This window comes from Zootoca vivipara, chromosome 14, assembly GCF_963506605.1.
Source record: "Zootoca vivipara chromosome 14, rZooViv1.1, whole genome shotgun sequence".
Classification (NCBI taxonomy): domain Eukaryota; kingdom Metazoa; phylum Chordata; class Lepidosauria; order Squamata; family Lacertidae; genus Zootoca; species Zootoca vivipara.
Window position 1 is genome coordinate 53,313,153 of NC_083289.1, and position 14,835 is coordinate 53,327,987.

The 14,835-nt window shown below is 49.7% G+C and overlaps 1 protein-coding gene across 3 annotated transcripts in view; it reads right to left on the reverse strand.

The window, feature by feature from the left end:
• Positions 1–736: 736 nt before the first annotated feature.
• Positions 737–14,835, reverse strand: part of RNF216 (ring finger protein 216) — an 82,361-nt gene continuing 68,262 nt past the window's right edge. For all 3 annotated transcript variants that reach the window (XM_035130584.2, XM_035130583.2, XM_035130582.2), the window contains 2 exons: positions 8,037–8,106; positions 737–6,604 (listed from right to left, as the gene is read on the reverse strand). In XM_035130584.2, the coding sequence (XP_034986475.1) occupies positions 6,279–6,604; positions 8,037–8,106 (396 nt within the window). In that variant the 3' untranslated portion in view covers positions 737–6,278. The remainder of the gene's footprint in view (positions 6,605–8,036; positions 8,107–14,835) is intronic.

Genomic DNA, 14,835 nt, shown 5'->3' on the forward strand with positions numbered 1-14,835 from the left:
CCCTTTGAGCTAATCTTGCTGGATGTGCCTGTCACTCATCCACACACACAGCTGCATATCCCTTTAATGGGGGCAGATCTCTCTTTCCTCGGGGAAGGAAAGGCGTTGCAACCTATTGCTCTTTACCCTAGATTGGCAAACCAAGGCGAGTGAGCAGATCCCCTGCCCTCTCCAATTCTTGCAAAGGAGGATGCATCAGAATTCCCCATGTGGTGTGGGGGCGGGGCGGGGAGAGATTTGCCTTCAGGAAAGAATAATCTAACCCTCCAAATGATGACATGGATTGCATCCACATGCAATTACTCTGCAAAAGGGGAGATTTCAGTGCTGGGAGTTGGGGCTTTAGGACTGGTGTTTAGAGGTGAAATCGACAGAACTCTACTCTGCAAACGCCCTGGTTATTATGGTTATATTATGGGTATCTTCTGCGACACGTTATTGGCACAACGATAGCGCGTCCATGGCCGATTTCTCCTTTAGTTTGTTCCACTACAGCATTGCTGCTCTCCGGAGGGGTCATGGCAAGAGGAAATCAGGACAAAAATAACCCAGAACATTTCCTGTATAAGAAGCGACAGGATTTCACAGGAAGTTTCTTGGATCAGACCGATGGCCCACTTTGCCCAGAGTCTTGCTCTTGCAGCAGCTATTCAGATGTTTTGCCACCTATAACCACGAACAACAAAAGGTGTAGAGGAAACCAGGTTGGGGGGAAAAGAAAGAACCACCCAACTGAGAGTGCACAAGGTTGTTGTTTTAATTACAAAAAATTCAAATTACAATATAATACAGAAACTTTTTACACACAGAATATTAGAACGGTTTCCTACCAGAAGGTAAAGAAAAAAATATTCTTTTTTCCTTTCTTTATTAATAAACAAACCACTTATTCATTTTTAAGCTATTGTTATACAAAGTTGCAGGACATGCACAATTTTCCCTCAATAGCGTTTGCTCTCTTTTTTTCCATTTCTTTTCTTTCTTTTTTCTTTTTGCTAAGTGCAAATACTAGATTTCTCTCTCCACCTTTTAAGGCAAGTTAAATGTGACACTGCAAATTTGAGAATAGAAAGTACCTGTTAAAATGTCAAGCTTGGGGTGTACAAAATACACACTTCCCTGTGTCTACCCGTAAAGAGAGATGATTTTTTTTAAATTAAAAAAAGTCACAAAGGAAAATGCAAATACAAAAGAAGAGATCATAATAACCTGGAGCACACAGGGGCATGTCAACAGCAGCCTTTGCTAACTGCTGTCCAGCCAGATGTTTTGCACTGCAACTCCCAGCAAGGAGGGCCATATTGGGTACTCCTCACAGCTGTACTAGCTGGGGCTGATGGGAGTTGTAGTGCAGAACAACTGGAGGGCGCCCTGTCCAGGAAGCCTGGCTCAAGCTCGAGGGACTTCAATGTTACCCATGCTAAACGGTCCTAGCTCGCAGTGAGGCGGTTTTTTCCAGGCTGGACCTCTTCAGGGTACTTTAAAAAATCAAAAAAATCCCCCTATGCTGGAAAACAACATGGCAGGGGGGAGTGGGCAGGCTAGAATCCTTGAGCTTGCTAGTTTTATGCGTGGAAGGATTTTTTTAAAAAAAAAGAGCAGAGAAGTGTTCTGTCATGAGAGGCCGTGCTGCATGCGCAGGTGGTGCGGCCTGGGCAGAAGGAAACCACCGCAGTGAGAAGCCGGCCTTCACGCTACGTCACAGTGGCGTGGGGGCCATGCTCTCCCATGTCAGACACACAGGTTTGGCAAAGTTTCCTTGGCCAAAGTTCAGAAAGCCCCTCGCAAAGAGGTGATGCTCTCCCTGTGCGAAACTTGGAAAAGGCAATCAACATATAGCCGAAGTTAAGATTCATCCTGGAATACCTGCAAGAAAGGAAATCCTTGCCACCTGTGGGCCTCTTCCCTGCAGATGGCTGCCCTTTCTCCCCGACGTGGTGTTCTTAACACGGGACGTGATCGAGGACCAAAATCCGCTTCAAGGGATGGGGTGGCTCATTGAAGTTGTGCAACTACAAACAAGAAGTTGCAAAGAGAAAGGCAAAATGCTAAAGGGCACCCTTCCACTGGAGGGGGGGGGAGGCAATTGAACAAGGCTGTTCAAGAAGTGCCAGGAGCTGGACCCGGGCATCTCTGTTCATGATCAAAGGCTAAGGAGGTCTTTGCTTCAGGCTTACACATCAAAATGAGCAAGGCCAAAAATCATCATTTTTAAAGTCCGTATGGACCCCAAGAGGTTCTCGCCACTGCACGTGGGTGGGCAAAGAATGAGGAAAGAGTGTTTTAGTTTCAGATGCGGTAAAAAAGCACCCTCCTTTGAGTGAAAATGCCTCAATTTCCCGAGAGAGGTGGATTATCCCCAATTAAAGAATTATTTTACTCAGAGCACTAGAATGATGGGACACAGAGGCTAAGGGGCCAGTCAGTCTACCAAGGCCACCACCAGGGTGAGTATCTTTCTTCAGTATTCTGTCTATGCAAAGAGGAAGACCCGTCAAAAAACAAAAACAAAAAAACCTCATTAAAAGGGGCACCAAGTGGAGATGGGGGGGTGGAGGAATAGGCCATCCCATCCATGCTAAATGGCTTTTGAAATCCACTGGATATCAAGAACAGCAACAGCTGAGCTTCCAGTCTCTGGCTAACAGGACACCCAAGTCTCAATCTCTACAGGAAGCAGCCTGGAATGAATGGAGGCTACGAACTAGAGTCAGCACAGAAAATGGGAAGATGGGGAAAGGCCAAGGGCCTCAGGGGTCCAGAAAACTGCAATGAAAGGTCTCCGGTCGTACTAAGGCAACAGCAGCCGGATTTAACTGCCCCTCTGCCTGCTCCCAGCTACCTTCACTCAAGTACAAACATCCACAAAGACCTTCCAAAATGCTACGGTTTAGAGATAACCAATGATAAACTCCATGTGAGCTGGTCAAAGCAAAGGGAAGAGAGCACAGCAGCCCAACAATAGGGAAACGCTTTTGGTGCGCAAGGATCTGCTCAGCGCTAGGAAGGCTCTAAGCATCTTGGTAGAGGCACCCAGGGCTCTTGGCACGTGCCAGGGCGATTCTTCAGCCTAGGCTGGCAAAAACGTCAAGCTCCTTGCCAGAAGTTGAGCTTTGCCTCCAAGTGCTGGCCTCTCTGGGCAGCCCCGCACTCTGCACGGCCAACGCCACCACTGTGAGCGCACCAGAATTCCCCAAGAGGAAAAGGGATGCAAGGTCCTTACCCCCATCAGGATGTGCCGGCCCAACTGTCCGTGTGCACATGAATGGGCCGGCGGGGGCAGGAATGCCACCCGCGCTTCATTTGCAACCTGGGGGACGCTGCCTCCCCAGGGAAATTGTGCCTGCTGCATAGAAAGTGGATCTGGCCCAGAGCTCTGAGTGCACAGGAGCTTCTCCTCCCAGCGAGACCCATGGAAGGGTAGTCAAAGAGACTGGGGAAAGATTCGGTGCTGCTGGGCTTTCTCTGCAACAGAGTCCTTGGGCACCACATGCAAACGGCAGAAGCAATCCTGGAAAGGCAGTGTCAATGGACAAATGGGGAGCGATGCAGAAGCAGCTTCTCTTATCAATTAAACCGCAGGATGGCACCCACAGGCCTCCTCTCTGTCTACAGCTGTGATACAAGAGGGGCTAATATTTTGTTTTAAAGTTAAGGTGCTAATGTCAAAACCTGAAGAAAAACCAACCGAGGAGCACTTGGCCAGCTGCATCGTGACACCTTTTAAGAATCACTGAACAGGAGCAGCAGTGTCGACGAACAGCGTGATTTTAAACTACGGTGAACATGGAACAGTTAACGCAATGAAACTTTTAAGCCAACAGGTTACATGGAACAAACTTGAAATGCAGGTATTGCCAGATTCACCCGCAGCTCACACACCTTCCCTCCCTGCACAACTGTCCTACAGGAAGATGTTCTCTCTCTGCAGCAAGAGAGTCATTGTTTCATAATGGTGCCTTTTGCTATACAGTCCCTCAGCCATTCCCAACCTGGTGCCCTCCAGATGTTGCAGACTCAGGCCCCCAGCCAGCCTGGCAAATGATCAGGTGAGACTGGCGTTGCAGTCCAGGAGAGCACCAAATTAAATGAGTGGGAGGGACTGAAACAGATCAGTTTCCAAATAAACAGGTGGTGGTGCTCGGGTGCGTATTGCAAAGGAAGAGGGGAGGGCAGGAGGCAACGGCATCCCCGCGGCTAGTGGGAGAATTGTTTGGCTTGTCTCTCAGGGTTTAAGGTTTGCCCGTTTTCAGAGCCCTGGTGGAGCTCCCAAATCCACAGGGAGCTCCCAAATCCACAAACACCCTTCCATTCAAGGGGGAGGGGGGCCAACACATGAAGAGAGGGAATGGGGGGGGAAGCTGCCGTATTTGGCTTTGTCTGTGGCCCATAGTCCCAGGACTACAAAGGTCAAAAGGGAAGGTCGGGGGAGAGAAGAGTCCAACTCAGAACTGGTTCCACGCCCTCATTCCACCCCAAAGATGCTATATTGTAATACTTCTAAAAGGAAAACAGACCCAGAATTTCAAAGAGTAAATGCTAAATGTTCTTATCATTAAGCAAAAGGGTGGTTGGGAACTCTTGGGTTTATTTTTTTGTGAGAGGGGGAGTTGGAGGCAGCTATCTTTCCAAAGCAGTTGCTCATAATCCTAGCAAATGAGAGCATCCATGTTCATAGCTCTGCGGGGGGAAACTGTTTCAAATGGGTGGCGTTACGTCAGGCGGACAGGATGTGATCCTGCGCTCACTCCTGCAGCGCTCGCCACACAGAAGCCTTACAGCGTGGGTGGACCTGGCGTGCCGTTTTGCGAGAAGCGGTCCGTATCTGGCAGCAGAGACCCCTCCTTGGTGCAGAGGCAGGACTGCAGAGCTCTGGAGTTCCGCAAGTCATGTGGAGGGTCAGTTCACTCCACAGAAGTGCTCAGGCACATGGGAGCCTTTGAAGGACAGGCTGCAACCGGCTGTGCACTTGCCGGCGTTGGTACAAAACAGCCCTTAAGCCAAGGGTGGGGAATCCATGGTGGTCCTCCGGAGGCTAGGAGCTGGAAATGCCTTGCAAGTGCACAGGGGGGATTCCTTGACTTGTAAGGAAACCTCCAAGCCTGCAAGATGCCCAAGAGTGCTTCGGACCACAACTAGACAAGTCCGCCAGCAGGTACTCCCAACATGCGGCAGAGGCTCACCTGCGAAGCCAACCGACGCTCCGTTTCCTTCCAAGGACTGCAGACCTGTCACCACCCCCACCGCCCTCCCTGCAGCTGTACCAGGATTCAACCCACAAGGCTTTGCAAAGCCCAGAAGGAAGCAGTCGTAGGGGCGACGCACCCAAAACCCACACCACTGCTAAGTCAGAGGCCCCTGTGCCAGAGGTTTGGCTCACACACTTAAGAACTGTTCCAGCCACAGAAGCCGCGTCCATTTTAAAGAGATGTGGTCTCACCTTACATTGAGCTGTGCTGAGTGACAGCAAGTCCTCAGTTTGGCACCTCGGAAGAATCAGAGGCCTCCAGTATCTCTTGGAAAAGCCCGACCCACCAACAGACGGAGTTGGGGAAGGCTGGGTTGCAGCCAAGGCTGGTCCTGCTCAGAGTGGAGCCACTGAACTTCATGGACACAGCCAACTTAGGCTCACTGGTTTAAACGGGTCTACTCTTGAGTAGGACTTAGTTAGCTGCAACCCGTCTGACTCCTGTGCCAAAGGCACAACATGGTTGTGGTGGGAAGAGCTCTGCTGGGGTTTCATCCTGACCTGAGGGCCACAGAAGCTGCCAATCTGATGTTTCACGCATCTGCCAACTTCTTCTTGCCTCGGTGGTTCCCATCAATGGTTGAATTTGCCCGTCAACCAAACCGGTCAAGATCTGTAGCCGGCCAGAGCTGAAGCTCCCACCCAATTCTTTCCGCTCTTAGCACCGTTTGGGCAGGCAAGAGAAACTGTGTTTTTGGCACGTGGGTCCAAGTCGTTGTTGCCTCTTGCCAAACAGGCCCCCCTGCACCCCCTCACTGAGCAGAGAACCTCCTTCCTAGACGAGCGGCGGAAGCAAAAGGGCGCCAGGGCAAGCCTCCCTTCCCTTCCACTTCCTGCAACAGAGACTGGGCAGCGAAGGCGCTTATCTTGCCATGTTGGATGAGAAGACCGGAGGGGTGCCCAGGAGTGTGTCCAGCGCTTGCCGTTTACTGGAAAAGTGGAGGAGAGAGGGAGGGGTGGGCTGCGTCAGCCAGTGTGTGGACTTTCCCTGCAGAGACTTCCCAAGGTCCTGGCGCCGCCCTGAGTCGGGTCAGAACCGGTGCCGTGGCTGCGGGCCAAAGTGCATGGGGAGGTTGTGTTCCAGCGGCAGGTTCACCTGGGGGAAGTCGTAGTTCACCCGCATGTTGGGCAGGGGGGGCACGTAAGGGGCAGGGATGGGTCCCATGTTGATGTGGCCAATGTTGTTGTAGAGCGGGCGGACGGGGGGCATGTTCAGCGGGTAGGCAGGGTGCACAAACGGGTACGGGGGCATTTGGTGGTGAAGGTTCTGTGGGACCGGCCTTGGGATGGCTTCGATCCGTGGGATTTTCTCCGCAGGCTTCTCTGCCGGGGGCCCAATCCGCTTGAAACTGTTTTCTAGAGGAGGAAAGAAAGACAATGACATGGAGGGCAGGGAAACAGCAGAAGCAGCAGATCAGCTTCAACCTTTAAAGCGATGGGGGCAGGGGAGGGCCAGCCTGAGTCCTCCAGGTGTATATGGGCTCCTGGGCCAATGGAGGTCAGAAAGATCGAGGGGTCCGGCAGCTGCTGGGGGAGAACCAGGCTGGCTCAGATTGAAATCCGTTTGGAAAAACCTTTCCGAGTTAGCTAAAAAGTGCAATGTTTAACTGAGCAGCAGATTTAAAACTGTATAAATCCTACAGAACTTTTAAAATGCAAGATATTCTCCATTTTCTAATACCGCTGCTATAAGAGATGGAGGCAACTTCCAGGCTTCCTGCTTTAGGTCTACGGCAGGCATCCCCAAACTTCGGCCCTCCAGATGTTTTGGACTACAATTCCCATTATCCATGACCACTGGTCCTGTTAGCTAGGGATCATGGGAGTTGTAGGCCAAAACATCTGGAGGGCCGAAGTTTGGGGATGCCTTAGTCAATCAATCTTAGTCAATCAACTCGTGTAATGAGCCAACTTATATATATATAAATATACACACACACACACATGCACACACACACATACAGTATATATTTTCCCCCTATGTCACATATATAATTTTTTAAAAAGTAATTTTGGTGAACAGCAAACGTACTCAAACTTATTACAGTGGTACCTTGGTTTGCATATGTTTTGGATTATAAACACGTCAAACCCGGAAGTGTGTGTCCCGGTTTGCAACCTTTTTTTGGATTTCAACTCTCTCTTTTTTGGATTATGAACAAATTTTTTGGGGAGGCCCCATTGGTGAACACACGCCTTGGGTCACAACCTGTTTTGGTTTACAAACGGACCTCCGGTTGTAAACCAAAGTACCACTGCACTTGCCATTGGAATTCCCCTTTCTCACTCCTTTTCTCCAAATGTAACCTTCAGCTAAAACCCCACGGTGGTTGTAATACTCTGCTTTTTCTGCAGAAGGCCTGCATGCCATGTACACAGGCCTGGCTGAAAGCTGCCTGCCAAAACTCAGGCAGTGCAGCTGAGGTTATCTCTGGGGGTTATTGTGTTATGTATTCTTGTGTTTCTATACTTGAAACTGCTCTGTGATCCTCAGATGAAGGGCAGTATAAATGATGATGATGATGATGATGATGATGATGATGATGATGATGATGACTACACACCCCTTGAGGCTACAGAATATCCCTAGGATGCTGAATTGTGCAAACACTACCAGCTCATTTTCATTTAAAGTTTGCAAGATCAACCAATAGGCAGACAAGTGTGTATTTTGTGGGTAATCATGGGACTTAGGAGGAAAAGGCCTTTTGCAATTGGGGCTGCTTCATTCTCAAGGGACCCCCATCTAGCTCTGCCTGTTAAGGGGGGAGGGGGAGGCACCACCCACCTCCATTTTTCCTCTTTTGCTCCTCTTCAGCTTCCTTCTGAATCTCCTGGATTATCTTCTCATCATCCTCCTAGAAATGACAGAAACAAACAAAAGCGTCAGCGAGGCTGTTTTCTCTCAACGCCCAAACAAACGAAGAAGGAAAATTGAATTTCTGTGCCGGAATCTGCAGTGAGAAAATCTGAATTCTGCAAACCGTGTAAAATTATGCAAACCCGAGAGACTTCTGCCGATTTTGCACACATTTATTCTGCAATAGTGTGTTGCTGTTTATATATTTCCCCCGGCTATTATTAGACATCTTGCTCGGTGACCACATCTGGTTCTTGAGATCACCCTGGACACTTTGAGGAGCCTTATTGGAAGAAAAGGGCTGTGCAGGAATCTGAATTTGGTAAGCAGCGAATAACCACTTCCTGTGGAAACTCAGCACCGTTTCAGCCAGCCGGGTCGCTGTAAGCCCAGGCTGCCACGAAAAAGAGAGGTTCGGGCGGACGTGTCTCCAGTGCAGATGGGCAGCTGAACATCTTCACTGACATCTTGGACTGCATTTGAAACTGAGGGGTGGGGTGGGGGGTGGGGCCAAGCAGCAGGTGCACGGCCACGCTGCTGACAACTTGCTGTGCGCTTGCACGAATCCTCACCCACACCGTGGAGCGTGACTAAGCCGCTTACAGGCAGAACACTGATCCTGCCGCAAAGCTTGCAAGACTGACGAAGCAGATGGCAACAAGCGGCTCCTCCCCCCAGCCCTGCCAAGGAGCAGCTGGAGCCACGCTAATCCTTTAAATGGCACCCAAGCGTGAAATGGTTAGGGGGCAGCTCCAGCTCCAGGTCCAGCGAGCCCCACAGCTGGGCTGCCTGCCATGGAGGAGGAGGAGGAGGCAGGCCTTGAATAATCAGATAAGAGGTTCAATAGGAGCAGAGCTAGAAACTCAGGTCTATAAGCCAGGCACCAAAAGGCTCCTTAGTCCAAGGTTGCAGTCGCCAAAATGGAATGTCTAGTTGCCATTTTGGGACAAGACGGCTTGAAAGTCTCATTTTTCAAATGATGGACTGACTGTGATGGATTCTCTGAGCTAGGTAAAGAACTTAAAAGAAGAAAAGTCACTTGATCTAGGGACATTCCACATCTATGTTGGCCTCTTCCATCCTCTTTTTTTTAATGGTGACATGGACCATTCATAATGTAGGAATATTCTTCACAACTGTGAGCAGGGCAGTGGGGGAAGGGAAGACAAGCGACAACAATTCACTGTGACGTTGTCTGCTGCCCCTGCTCCTGCCACACCGAATTTCTCTGCCTGCTTGCTCAGCCTCCTGGGCAGGGGCGTCTCCCATCTGCAATGCCTACGACATAGGCTGGGAGAAGGGGATTAACCCAAGCAGGCAGGCAGGCAGGAAACAAAGAGTCCCCACCCTCACTCTGTCCAAAGATAGGACCGGCCACAATCGCCAACACTGCTTGCCAGCCTAGACCGTACGCTCTCTCCAAAACAGGGCCGTCCTTACTCAGTTCTCCTTTCTTTCCATTCCTCTACCTCCCCCCTCTGCATGTCCCCACATTCCAAAGTTCTCAAAAAAACCTCAATTTTGGAAGCATGCCCAAAGTTGCATCTTAAAAATTTATGCAGGGCATAGGATCAGGGGGAAAGAAAGTGAGAAAGAGATGTAGAACTAGTTGGAGAGAGAGTCTGGCTGCCTTGCAAGATGCAAAGAACTTCAGCACAGCTTGTTTTCATTTCCCTCTTTTAATCTCTTCCTGTATTCCACCCCCGTCCAATGTGGAAAACGCTTTGGATTTGGAGAGCGCCCTGGGACACTCCTGCAAAATGTGCTGTCTTTGCATAACACATGGATGGATGGATGGATGGATGGATGGATGGATGGATGGATGGATGGATGCAGGAGGCCTGCCAGCTCCCAGATTTGAATCTGGTGAAGCCCAGCACATCTCGAAACTGCCAAGTTCCCCTGTTCTGCTTTCTGGAGCGGGGAGCTCAGCATCCCACCAGCGAGGAGAAGACTTCTGTCCAGCAAGGCTGGAGCCCTCACTCCAATTTCTTTCCTGAGTCAGCAGGTTGCCTCAAAAGGCTTCCCAAAACAAGAGACCCTGTGGATCGTTCTTAGTGGATAGCCACTCGAGGAAAGCCTTTGCAGTCACGACTCTGACCCAGCACCTGATCCAGTCGTACCGCGCATCTGCTTTACAAGTGGGTAGGTGGCGAACTTTCCCACTTTGGGGCACGTGGCCTGATCCTGGATGTGAGAAGGTGCCCCTGAGGCACTAATCCCAGCTGAGAACTGTAATCAAGTTTGGTATTTAAAGGGAAGAGATTTTTTTTTCTCCGACTAGAAGCCAACACGGCAAAAGCTGAGAACAAGAGGGCAGCAAAATCGCCAATTCCTGTGCTTGTGAAATATCTGAGCCCTGCACAGACCAGAGCTCTTCCTTCTTCAGGGCCTTTGGCTGTGTTGTTTTTGTATGGCAGGGGCGCCACAGAAAACGGCATTATTTTTGATGTTGTTGTTGTTTCAACAGACCAATGTTGGTGCCACTATGGAATTAATCCCATCAGTACCACTGGAAGAACAACAACACAGGACATTTCTCTCTCTCTCTCTCTCTCTCTCTCTCTCTCTCTCTCTCTCACACACACACACACACACACACACACACACAGAGAGAGAGAGAGAGAGAGAGAGAGAGAGAGAGAGAGAGAGAGAGAGAGAGAGAGTGCAGAGCCAAGCAGCTGCTTTCCTCAAATCCCCCCCCCCCATCAGAGTAGGATAAGCCTTGCTGGATCTGACTGACTACAAGCCCTAGAAAGATTTTTGTGAGGATAAACCGTGTGGCTCCCTGCTGCCCCTGACCTGCCACTTTGAATTCCTTAGTGGTGACAGGTAGGAGGCCTGCGTCGTGTCAGGTTCTGCAGGAACAGCGCAGAGCAAGTCACCTGGGATTTCGCAGGTGTGACTGGGAGCCAGCTGCATGCTCAGCTGGGGCGGGGGGGGGGGGGCGGAGAGGAGAGAAACCCTGTCAGCTCCCCACTGAAGCCACCATGGGGAGAATCCCCAGATGCAGCTGCACTGTATGGTTTTCCTGGAAGCTTGTGGATTTGCTCACGACAGGTCCCCCCCCCAAAAAAAACAGCAAGAGAGCTTGGGCAAGCAATGTGATCTTGCCATGTTCTGCCTGAGAGGATCTCCAAGGGGTAAGAAAAAGTGACCAGGCCGTCAGTTTGTTTGAGCAGCAGCACGGAGGCAAAGTCTGCACCTCCCCAGCTCATTTCTTAATTCTGCAAACTGCTACACCTCTGCCCAAATGCTGCTGAAAGGTGCCAGTTTTCAGGGCATGTTTTCACTTCACATCGCACACTTTCCTGCTCAGCTGTTCGTTCTTTTGGCACGTGATTAATGCACAATATGGATTTGCATACTTTAAAGAGGAATTGGGGAAAGCCTGGGAAGGGACAAAGGAGCAAAGCAGCTGCACACATGGCAGTATTAACACCTGACATATATAAAGGGGGCAAAGTGAAAATGCCAATGTTTCTGCCTGCTGAGGATGCAGAATGAAGGACGGCGTTCCTGGCAGAGCTTCATCCCAGCCCAGAAACGGCAACTTAACAATTCACACAAGTTTTCTTCCCCCTGTAAATTGCCTCTGCCTGAGTGTGCCAAAATATAATTGGGTCCCAAGATAGCGGTGCATAAACAAGACTCAAAAATATGAAAATAGTACTGTATTGTATTCAAAGAACATGGCTAGCAAAAGCTCATGTTTACTATACTCAAGTGGTGTTTATTCTGCTTTGCCCTGGGAATCTGAGCAAAATATTCCATTCTCACACTGGTTAAGTGTATATTTATTGCAGCACACTGTTTGAACATTTCGTATAATTTACGCCATAAATAACAAGTTGTGCTTACTGCTAACACTCTACCAGCAAAAATAGGAGAAATAACTTCCAACAGCCAGTTATGGACATGAAGGTTATGGGTAAATTTCCTCAGGGGTGGGCTGCAATTGCTTTCCCCAAGAACGCTGAATTCAGTGGGCAGGATTGGAAAGGCTAATAGACTGAAAGAGATTTTTCAACCCGTGTTCTATCTTCTGATATCACACACACAAATGCATTACACTTTTGGGCTTAACTGTTATCTTCATTTCCTCTCTATGTTCTTTGGGTCTTCCTGTTCTTTATGCACTGCAAACGCAACAGGGACCATGCAGAGAAGCTGCACCAACGATTAACATTCTGCACAGAGTTAAACCCAATCCAGCCCTTGCCGAGAGAAAAGGAGGGACTCTGCACCTTGCATAAATCATGCAAATCCAGCAAATCTGCATGTGTGTGCTAATGCTGCGTAGTTTATTCTGGTGTTGCCAGCTATAGGTAAAGCAGGCCGCTGCCCAGAGCACAATAGCCCTGCTCCTAAGCAACGGGAATTTCATTTAGCAAGTGTCTGTCTGCTGAGATGTCATTAAGTGTTGCCCACAATGAAAATGGAAGGAATAGTGACTGCCGAGTCAGCCTCCCCTCCCTCCATTTACGGAACAGCTGCACAGCTGATGGAAATGTTTTATCGTTTTTAGAATTTGTAAATATGGTCGTATTGTTTTTAGAGCTCACGGAAACCATTTTATTGGTTTTAGAACTTGTGCTTTATTCTGCTTTTACCTTCTTCACCGCTTCAATGGCTTTATGCTACTTAAAGATCCCTTTAAATCGGTTATATAATCTGTTCACCGAAATGCATTATCACCATTCTATTGATCATCCCCTTTTAACCAACTAGGTAGAGTAAACTACTGGAGTGAGGGATGTGGTCGGTGTCTTGGTGGTGTCACGAGGGCTGGCCTCTTCTCAGAGCTAGGGTGCTGCTACCCCCCCCTCAAAGCTCATCCCAGAGGGTGGGGCATGGGATGTGCCCCCCCTTGCAGGAAATTGTGTGCATGCTGCTGGATCCCTGCACTCGTTTCCGCTGGAGTGGAAGGGAAACAAAACACATCTATTTTTGTTTCCCTGCTTCAGTAGTTCCAGGCGTGCGTCTACCCACAGCAAGAGCACAGCTAAGCGAAAGAAAACGTGGAGTGTTAGGAAAGGGGAAAAGGGCCAGACAGGAAGGAGACATTATCAACCAGCACAGAGTTCAAAAAATAAAATAAAAAATGCAATCACAGAATATTTCTATAGAGGATTTTTGTCCAGTGCAGCAACCAGCAACCTCACCAAAAGATGGGGGGGGGGAGGGAAAGACTGGCTAATTATTTCAGGGTGGAGAAATATTCTTTTGGCATTTTAAAAAGAGTTACTGGGAGCTGGTTTCTCCATTTGCAATGCAACCACACACACACACATTTTTGAAGAAATATTAATAAAAGGGCTTCCTTTTTCATGCAAGTGCAGCCACAGCCGTTCCCAATAAGCTCCGAAATGGTTTCATGAAGCAGACATTTCCAGGAGAGGGAAGGGAGGGAGACGAGCTCCTTTCAAATCATTCCCAGCTTAGTCAGGGAGCACTTGAGTAACAAGAGGCGAGGCAGGAGGAGGGAGAGAGTACGGGGCTGGAAGGGAGTCAGCAAGCAGGGCGGGTGGGAAGGGGGGAGGAAGCCCCTGTAGAAGGAAGAGCTCCTACGCGGAGGCACAGGCAGCTTGCTCATGGCTGAGAACCAGCATGGACACTGACCACAACCTATGGAGCTGAAGGCGAGGCAAGCCTCTTTGGGAAAGGAGCTGGCTTAAGTGGCGTGTGGCTCCGTGGACTCTTGTGCAGGGCACTGGAAGCCTTCTTGCTGTGCCTTGGACATTGTGCCACAGTGAGAGAGACAAGGAAGAAGGAAGGTGCTTGTGGAAGAGAGGTCGGGAGGGTGGCAACACGAGAACGGGGCCTTCTCTGCGGTGGCTCCCCGTCTGTGGAATGCTCTCCCCAGGGAAGTTTGCCTGGCGCCTTCATTACACACCTTTCGGCGCCAGGCAAAAAATGTTCCTTTTTAACCAGGCCTTTGGTTGATCCAATTTACATCTTACGCCCTTTTAAAATGTTGCTTTTGGGGGGGGGCACTACTGGATAATTGTTTTTGTTTTTATTTTATATACTATTATCTTTTTTGTGAACTGCCCTGAGACCTCTGGGTATAGAGGGGTATATAAATTCAATAAATGAAATGATGGTGTTGAGTGGCCAGAGGGAGAAGAGGGAGCAGACTGGGAGAAGGAGGTGTTGGAAGCTGAAGAGGCAGCAGGGCTTAGTGAGCTGGGAGAGGCTGGGGCAGAGAGAAGTCCAGAATCAAAGACGGAAGCAGAGGGGCTGAGGCAGAGATGAGGCAGAGATGCTGAAGAAGCCAGGGAGATCTCCCTCCTGCTACTACCTGCTTCCTCCCTCCCCCAGTCTCCCAGAACCAGAAGAGGTATGAAAAGGGAGAAGCAATGAGAGACAAGATGACAGAACCTTAGGCTGTTGGGGGGTGAGTCTTAGGGAGCAGTGGGAGGGTGGTGGCCTTCAGTATAGGGGGGTATATAAATTCAATAAATGAATGAATGAAGCACACAAACTCTAGTGGGTCGCAAAAAGGGGTCAAGAGCTTGCACAGAGCAGGCCTCTCCCAGAGGTGAGGAGGAACCTCGTAGTGCTGCCCCCAGGCTCTGCTGGGGCTTATGGGTAGGACACCAACCACGAATCTTGCCTCACTCGGAGACTCTCACTGCAGGGGGGGGGGCAGGGACAGGGATGCTTGCCAGTGAGCCCCTGCTGGGAAGTGGGTCCTTGGCAGGTGCCTGGCTATGCTGGCCGT